The 9513-nt window shown below is 41.3% G+C and overlaps 1 protein-coding gene across 1 annotated transcript; it reads left to right on the top strand.

Moving 5' to 3' along the window:
• Window positions 1–3030: 3030 nt before the first annotated feature.
• T265_00629 (hypothetical protein) lies at window positions 3031–9223 on the top strand (the record flags this gene model as incomplete). Its single annotated transcript, XM_009164457.1, has 6 exons — window positions 3031–3219; window positions 3331–3352; window positions 4706–4827; window positions 5040–5117; window positions 6324–6374; window positions 9113–9223. The coding sequence occupies 5 exons, from the start codon at window positions 3157–3159 to the stop codon at window positions 6339–6341; spliced, it is 303 nt and encodes a 100-aa protein (XP_009162721.1).
• Between the last annotated feature and the right edge of the window lie 290 nt (window positions 9224–9513).

Here is a 9513-nt window from a genome sequence, read left to right as displayed (position 1 = left end):
GAGAAATAGTCTGGGCGCCAACGATTTTCCCAAACGAGTTGATAAACCTTTGAACAATCTCCGATAGGACACGATTAAACATAATCGCCATTTTTATAGAGGTAAATAATCACAAGTTTGTTAAAAACTCTTCGACAGCCCACGACCGGTTTCTCTTGGGACTCATCAGGTAGGCGCAGTCCCCGAGTTTCCGTCAGCAGCACATTTAGTTGTAGAATATCATAAACGAGAGATTCAGTTGGGTCCCTCGTGAAGACCGAAGTGATTTGCAAATGAGTGTACTTCTCAAAAACAGTCCAATTTAGGTTCAAGTAGATCATATGGTTGACGGAAACTCGGGGACTGCGCCTACCTGATGAGTCCCAAGAGAAACCGGTCGTGGGCTGTCGAAGAGTTTTTAACAAACTTGTGATTATTTACCTCTATAAAAATGGCGATTATGTTTAATCGTGTCCTATCGGAGATTGTTCAAAGGTTTATCAACTCGTTTGGGAAAATCGTTGGCGCCCAGACTATTTCTCTGAGCGCCATGGGTTTGAATTTCCTAGGAGCGTTCGATGTACACAGTGCAAAGGTTTATTGATAGGGGTAACTTCTCGATAACCGCCTTTTATTCAAGTAGTTTTTTAATCAAGTTTCTTGTGTTAGCTGTTCCCTTAGTCGACAAAAAGAACAGCAAAACGACTGATGAGCCGATCTCCCTTCTGTGTAATGCCTTTTCTCTTGTAACTAGAGTGTTTCTAAAGCTTCAAATCGGACTTTTATCAACATCAGGCTGAGTGGCTGACGAATTTTTGAGGATTTTTTTCAGTCAATCTAAATATGCCTTAGCATAGAACTTTACATAAAACATCTTATAGATGATGAAAAGGCAAACCTGCATGCTGAAAGCGGAAACGTAAACACGAAACTTGTGGAGGTGAAAACAGGAGTTCGATCTGTTTAGCTGACGTAGAGAAATGGTCGCTTATAAGAGAATTAACGTATTTTCGTAGTGCACTACTCATAAAGTTGCTGAAAACTCCTCGACCTTATGAGCAGTGCATTACAAAAATATAAATGTATCGCGATATCTCGAATATCGTAGCGATTGAAACATGAGGAGGCCTGGTGCAGCACGTTCAGTTACCTGGAAACATCAAAACCGAGGGATTCAGCTGGTTTTCAGGTGAGTCTCGAAAAACCAAATTAGTTTGCAAATGAGTGTATATTCGCTAGAATTCACGTAGTTTATGGGCCTAGAAGCCTCTCTGTACACTTTCAGTGCCTAAGGAATCAAACAGCGATAAACCCAGTGCCAACTCACTTGGCCAAGTAAATCCTTAATTAAGGTGATAGACCAAAGCGGCAGAACCAATTTTTCTGCAAAGTTGTGCACGTTAACTTCAGTTTGATACGCGAATAGAAGCCAAATTTATCTGTTCGGTGGAGGAACGTATCAGGAGGGCAATATCTGTTTGATGGCTTACTTCTGTCCTTCCACGTTGTTTGTGCTGCGTTGCCGTATTTTCGGAAGCAATTCCAGTGCACCAGGATGGTTTTTTATTGTCAAATTGGAAGACGATCAAATTGTTGTGAATACACTGACAAACATTGTGACTCAAACCAACCTACTGCACTCTCAATGGCGAGATTGCAACCAGCCGTGTAATTTGACTTGCAGCTTCTCGAATTTCGAAGGGCATCATTCGTCAAAAGTGCACGCGTGTAATATTGATGCAAATGAACGATGTTTGCAAGTTCACACGAAGATTCGTAGTACTACCTGGTTGACCATTTTTATCGACCACTTCACCGCGTCACCATTCAAAATGCCCTTGAAAATGACGACCGGTGGGATGTGGCGAACCGTGTTCTTCACTGATTTCATAGGGTCAAGTCACTGTGCGCCCAAATGCGAATACTTGCTTGGAATTCTGCATTGAAATGCTCAACTGATAGGATACGACGCAAAATACAGTTTACTGCATTGTAATACATAGGGGTCAGTTCCGTTACCAACCGAACGTAGGTAAATAACTACACTAGCTAGCTGGGCTGTATGTAGGTTTTCCAAGTTGCGGGTTGTGTTTCTTGTCTGTTCGTTCAATAAAGCCTCTATACTCCTTAAATAAGAATAAGTTAGAGGTGATCAGCCTGGATTGGCTCAGCAGCAGAGCTGGTTTTTGACTGAAGCTACAGTTTTACGAGGAAGCACGTTTTTACGAAATACAGTCATTCGCATACCGATTTGTTTTTTATGGGAAATTCAACTGAATACAGTTGGTACGACACGTCAGTATCGCGATATATAGTACAAAAACGTAATAAACTACTCGTAAGTTTGAGCATTTTTCAGTAACCTAGTGAGTAGTGTGTTATGCTTCCACGCCATTTATGGTGGATGACTCGGATGGTTACGCCTTGTCTTGCACCGCACTAACTAGAAATATTGTCAGAATGTAACTTTAAACGAAAGTTTACATTCAAGTGTCATAGTGGAAAAAACGTTCATAATAGGCTGTTTTAAACTGCTTGACTGTTGAGTATGGCAGACTGCTTCGTTGGGCTCCATGAGCGGTAATTCTGAAGTAACCCCGTCTGGCTTCACCAGGTTGATAAGCACTCCTAAGCACTCTGAAATTGGGGAACCTAGTGCATTTTTTGTAAATAACACGAGAACTTTCGGCCTGACACACGTAATGTCACTGGCTGGCCGACTAAACTTCACTTGTTTTGCGAACTGCACCGCTTATTTGATTGTAAATGTTGCTGCGTGTACAAGGCATAACTCAGTTATAAATGAAACTCTACTCGGCGGAAATATCATCACGTCCGATGGACTTGCACAAGTTTATAAGACAAAATATGCCAAATATTTTTGTATGTATGTCAGGACAGTTTCAATCGCATGTTGAATTGTGGAATCGATACATTTTCAATTACGCACTTTGAGTATCCCTGCTGTGAGGATGGAATATGAATACTTTGTCTTGCGCAAATCGGTTCTCTAGAGTTTCAGGAACAGCGGATCTCAGAACAAAAGGAAATGTGCTCTGTGACAATCCCTGAGATGCCGAGTTACGCAGATACAAGGATCCAGCATGACAGTGACCTACAGATAGTGTGTGTATAAAGGAATCGGGCCCAACGACAACTGAGCCGGAACACGGTAGAATGATTCGTACGTGGTTCATCCTAACGATGTTGCTAGTTGGCGTAAAGTCATCGGAAGTCCAAGTGAGTTACTAGCATAGACTGAACGAAGTGATTTTCTCTCCGTATCATTTCCAAATGTGGTCTTCCTGAGGTATTCCTCGATTTAGATGAATTTTTCATCATCATTTACAGACTGGAAGTACAGGATTGAAAAGTAAGTTACTGGGGCTTACTCACCGACTACTCGCATTTGCATACTAATTTAGTCTGACCAATTTATCCCGCTCGTTGTTACTTCAAGTAATCGCCCCATTCTAAAAATCGGACGGGGAACAAACAGCTGATAATTGTGGGTTCAATTCCTCGCAATGGGTCACATCGTTTTAACAAACAGCATAAAAATTCTAATCGTTCAAGGACAAAACTGTTTGTATATGCACATTTGCTGAGTTCATCGAAGTGTTGACTTCCTCTTCGTTTCTGTAAACATTTTACACACTTACTGTTTTACACCTTCCAGCAACTATCCATGAAGTTTAGCAGCATTTTTGCATTGGAAATGTTAGTATTATTGTTATATGTCCTTGAAGATCGGAAAAAAGGGAAATAGGATAGTTCCATCGTTCTAAACGTACTTAGTACATTTCTATTTGCATATGAGTTTATGGTTCTTAGTTACCTGAATAAATTTATCTGAAGGCAGCTAGTGTAACACTGTAAATCGGTCAGACAACATCACAACTCTTGCAAGCGGTCACAATGCTATGTTGAGGATGTTGACTTTTTTGCTATTTAGCAAACGGCCTCTGACCAATTTTGCGGCAACCACTAAGGGCACCGACAGGACAGAACCAGCAGTTGATCTTCGACCAGGTAGCTGGTGGCTGCACAATCCAGCTCTGAGTAAGTTAATTCATTGAACTCTACTTCGACATAGGTAAGGAGGATGTTGGGAACCGACCAGGAAATTGTCATTTGAGAAGGGTTACGTAAACAGTCGGTGGATTTATGGTCGAAAAACCTCTGGTTTTTTGACAGGAAAGCTTCGTCAGGTCAACTGAGTATGTGACCAGGTTGGTCGACTGCTAAGGCAGACGGAGAACCAGTCAGCAAGATCTATTTCGACTAGTACACGAAATCCCTCCTAACTGTCGGTTAACCATCGGTTAAATTTCTTGTTGGTTCAGTGTAATTATTAGCCAGAACTAGTTGACTGTATGTATGCCTTGTATGCGGTGCGCGCTACAACGCCATCCATCAGAAGCGATGTGAGTCCCAAGAGTCTAGTTTACCCAACCTGATTTAAAGATCAAAAACGACATGTTTGCTCCTGCTCACCCTACAGTCTTATAGTTTCCGGTTTCGACTAAGCAGCGAAATGGTTGCATACTCAGGCGAGTACCAAGGGCGTCCGATACTGCATACCAGAGTGCACCAGTGTGGTTGGATATTACAGGAAAATCCTGAAACAGATGTCGGATGATATGTAGGCAAATGTGCATGAGTTTTTTTTGAGGACAAGTGAGTTAAGTCCTTCCTAACAGTTGAACACATTTGTCCAACACAGATGTACTTTGCAGACTCTGTGAAACCCTATTGAGTGTTCTGAAAACGGACGAAAAGGCAAGGAACGAGCTTAAGACACGGATAGAAAATGCATGCATTAACTTCCAGGTCCTCGCAAAGGTGGTAAGTCTCCAGTATCACTATGAAATTAATCCTGGTCGGTGTTGCTGTTTCTTAATACAGTATGTCATTGTATAATTTCTTTCTAACTGAAGGTGTTAGCGGAGATCATACTAACGGTATTACAGGAGAGTTCCACATAAATGTGAGACACGTATTCAAAAACCCTTAGCTTCCAATATGACGAGATCATGTGTCTGTTTTCCTTCGGCTAGTGCCCTTCCATCTCGGGGAAGTTCATCTCTGAGACAGTGAAAATGCTTCAAGCGAACGAACCTAAAGATATATGCAAGGTAAGGCAGCTCCCTGATTAATGTACGTATGTTGGCCTTGTGTGTTTTTTGCTAGCCAATGGTGAAACTCAGACGATGAAACACAGAAAATTTCTGCACTTGGATAGTTTAACAAGGTGCGAGATTATAACTCTAAGACGATAAAGATGTCAGTTTTCGCCGGAATAGAAGTTTGAATGAAAATATGTCCACAGCGATTCCATATAAGTGTGAGGCAGGCCGTGTAATTTCTTTCTATTTCGTTCTACAATTGTTGGCCACACAAATTCACATGTTTGATCGTTGTTCAATCATTGGCTTGCAACAAGTCCAGTTTACTGCCATATAAGTTGACAAAATATTTTATTGACTAGGTTTGTGCACTTGAACTCGGTAGAAACTCTCCTCAACTCCGTGGGTCAAACTGATGACAATAAAGCGGTTTTCAGATTACTGTTATATGTCTGCCCGTCTGTTTAAGTTACTCTATTTGCTTTAACCTGTTGTGCGGGAAGAATCAAGGGGTTTACAAACAAAACGTCGGTCGGTGACGGAATGTTTTACACCCTATTGTTTGCATGAGCTTTTCGGATGGCGGCCGCTGTTCTTCTTGGTTCCAACGGGTGAATCTCACCAGCCTGATGACAGTAAAGAACTGGACGGTTGATGGTGTGTTGACCCTGAGAAAGTACCGATCAGCAAGCGATTTGTTTTTACTTATTTTTTGACGGAAACTCTTGAAGTTACCGGAACGATTGATTTTTTAAAAAAAATCTGGGCTCAAGGGGATGCGGCGGGTGACAAAGTGGCAAATATTTACTTCTAGTCGGCCCGTTGCGGTCTTGCCACATTCATTTTTGCGTGTGGCGCGTCGGTTCCAGGCCTAGGAGCCCTGATGACGACCAAAAGTTTCGCAACCAAACGAGGGTAAACAATGCAGTTTACTTGCTTTCGATGGTGCATTCATAGATCATACCCTGAACACTTCATTTTCTATGTTATCTACACGAATTCTGCTCTGTGGAAAGCGAGGTGCCATTACACCAAACACCAAGCACATTGTCTGTAAACATGTGCAAATTCGAGTCAGGTTAAACTGTGTGATACACTACTCTGATGATAATGACAGCACGCTCATGTTGTTCTTAGTCTGAACCCCCAAAACAGCTGTATGTGACACAAATAGGCTGTCGATAACTGTTTTGTCTAAAATTTCTCTCTTTCTAGTCATTCACACTTTGCTAGTGGGATCAGGATGCGGAGGCATTCGCTGAATAAGTAAGTGAAGCCGGTTTTATGCACACACTTGTATTGAAGTTGAGACGTGGAATGCACTAAATAGAGGACTAAGGAAACTTGTGTGGTTAGGACAGATGTGCATTCGAACACTGCAATGAACTAACTATACAGCCTTCCTCGAGTTACCTTTAACTTTCAGTGGGATTTCATCAACTTTGATATATGTTATGTTCACCGTTCTGAGCAATAGTTTGTCCGCCCCTATGAGGATCTCGGGCAGTAACAGGTTGACTGTTTTACACGATGGCCGGCTCACTACTCGCCACTATCTAGGAAAGTTGCACATTGCTATTCCGTATTTACAGGTGCAATTTCAGGTGTGTACTGCTCACAGCAAACATGAATGACAAAAAATTCCGCGGGGGAAGTGAAAAGTTACGTGTGCAACATTGGTAGGAATGAAGATTTTTCACCCAGTTCGGCCAATATACTTAGATAAAGTCTTCTCTCATCGACTCTGTTTCTATCGATTACGAACTGTAAAACCAAGATAAAACGCATATAAACCAACTTGAGTAACCTAAGCTGCTTGAAGACAGACGGTATGTCTCTTCATTAATAGCTGGACGAGCCTCGAAGGGACCCACAACGCCTAGACATCGGAATTGTCTGAGCTGCAGATCATTCGATTATGCAATGTGGAAAAAAAGATTATGTCACCGCCCACATTTTTGCTGTCGTCCAACTGACGGTATACTACACAACACATTGAAAAGTAAGATATGAGTTGAATCCATTAAGCAGACCAATTTGGTCGCTTCTAAAACAGAAATCCATTCGGTGTTCCCACCTCAACGGAACTTATTACAACTCTATCTACTGATGTTCAGCTTCAAGCTAGACAGTGCTTCAACATAGCACATATATAGTTAGTTCATATATATATATGCTCCACATGAATGAATTTATACGCTAAAATAGGTTGGTCTATCGGCTACTTATGGATGAAATGTTGAGTAGCGAAATTTTTCACGGAGCACACTACTCATAAGGTTGCTGAAGATTCTTCAGCAGTTCACTATCGCTTTCTATTTTATTGCGATTTATCAGGTAGGATTACTTCCTGTGTTTGAACACCAAGCAAATGGCAGTACATCCTCATTTTCAGAATCTTCATAACCGCTGTGAAGGGTAACACAGGCTTCCAAGATTATTCTGGATCTTAGCCACGACGAGATGAGATTCATCAGAAACGACCATGACTACTGTTCGGTTAACACAAAAAACTGATTTACTTGTTTCTACGTGGAGACAAAGTGATGGTTTCATCCAAAGTGCAGCAATTTTTACTGCCAAGTTATTTTGGGAACAGGTCCTTTTTGACTGACCAACCAGTTGTCCTGGTCTCACCCCGTTGCAAGATTCGTGAGATGTACAGGCAACCACTGTTGCAACCCAAAACTATCAGGCCAAGAAAACGAACCAGCATCCACGTAGAGGTGCAGAAAAGAGCCACATTTTTGCTGTCGTCCAACTGACGGTATACTACACAACACATTGAAAAGTAAGATATGAGTTGAATCCATTAAGCAGACCAATTTGGTCGCTTCTAAAACAGAAATCCATTCGGTGTTCCCACCTCAACGGAACTTATTACAACTCTATCTACTGATGTTCAGCTTCAAGCTAGACAGTGCTTCAACATAGCACATATATAGTTAGTTCATATATATATATGCTCCACATGAATGAATTTATACGCTAAAATAGGTTGGTCTATCGGCTACTTATGGATGAAATGTTGAGTAGCGAAATTTTTCACGGAGCACACTACTCATAAGGTTGCTGAAGATTCTTCAGCAGTTCACTATCGCTTTCTATTTTATTGCGATTTATCAGGTAGGATTACTTCCTGTGTTTGAACACCAAGCAAATGGCAGTACATCCTCATTTTCAGAATCTTCATAACCGCTGTGAAGGGTAACACAGGCTTCCAAGATTATTCTGGATCTTAGCCACGACGAGATGAGATTCATCAGAAACGACCATGACTACTGTTCGGTTAACACAAAAAACTGATTTACTTGTTTCTACGTGGAGACAAAGTGATGGTTTCATCCAAAGTGCAGCAATTTTTACTGCCAAGTTATTTTGGGAACAGGTCCTTTTTGACTGACCAACCAGTTGTCCTGGTCTCACCCCGTTGCAAGATTCGTGAGATGTACAGGCAACCATTGTTGCAATCCAAAACCATCGGGCCAAAAAAAAGAACCAGCATCCACGTAGAGGTGCGGAAAAGTGCAGACTCCCAGATTAAACTAGCTCTTCCTCTGCAAACGCTGAAGATACTATTCAAACGGTTGTAAAAGTCATAGAAAAGCCGTTTTGAAAGTTTTTGGTTGAAATATTTGCGTCACACGACAGTAAGGTACAAGAGCTTTCTTCCCCATCTTCCTCGTTTGGACATAGCCTGCACAACCTCCATCAAAAGATGCGTCTGTTTAGTGTTCATGTCTCTTAATTCTACTCTAAAATTGCTGACTTAAAATCACCCATTCCGCTTGTCAGTAGGGTTATTGTGAAGTACTTGGACAGTTCCATAATTTTATTGTTCCCTAATTATGTTTGGTTAAGGTACAGATTTTTATTTTTTTGTAACTCAAAGACACCAATTTTACGCTGTGAGAAATTACTGTTTTTGAAGGTAGGGATGGAGAGTACATGAACCTCCGAATTCGTAGAACGCATTTGTCACCAAGTTTCTTTTTCACTTCCAGGTATAATCAACAAGCACAAGTATCCTTGTCAATGTTGTGTGCTTAAGAACACACTGCCCAACTTTTTTTTCTAATAAATTGTTTTGCTCACTGACTAGCGGCAGAGTCTTTCCTCCATCGGAAATAAAAAAATTGACCAAGATCTCACGCTGGACTAATTCAACCAGAAATAATCTGTTCGAAAAAACTGATAGTTTCCCTGAAGCTACACAAAAGTTGTTGGGCCTGACAACACAACGCGTGATAATATTCTTTTTACCAAAATAAGATTCAAGGGAATGACCCTGTTTGAAAATGTTTTTAAAAAATGGTGCGAGTAACTTACTTTTAGCAAAGGACACTCATTTCTAAACAAATTTGGTCTCGCGAGAGGTTCACCTGGAAGCCAGCTGAATCTCTCG

This window comes from Opisthorchis viverrini, assembly GCF_000715545.1.
Source record: "Opisthorchis viverrini unplaced genomic scaffold opera_v5_6, whole genome shotgun sequence".
In the NCBI taxonomy this organism is placed as follows: Eukaryota; Metazoa; Platyhelminthes; class Trematoda; order Opisthorchiida; family Opisthorchiidae; genus Opisthorchis; species Opisthorchis viverrini.
The sequence above is the reverse complement of the archived record's forward strand: the minus strand, read 5'-3'. Positions and strand labels throughout refer to the sequence as shown.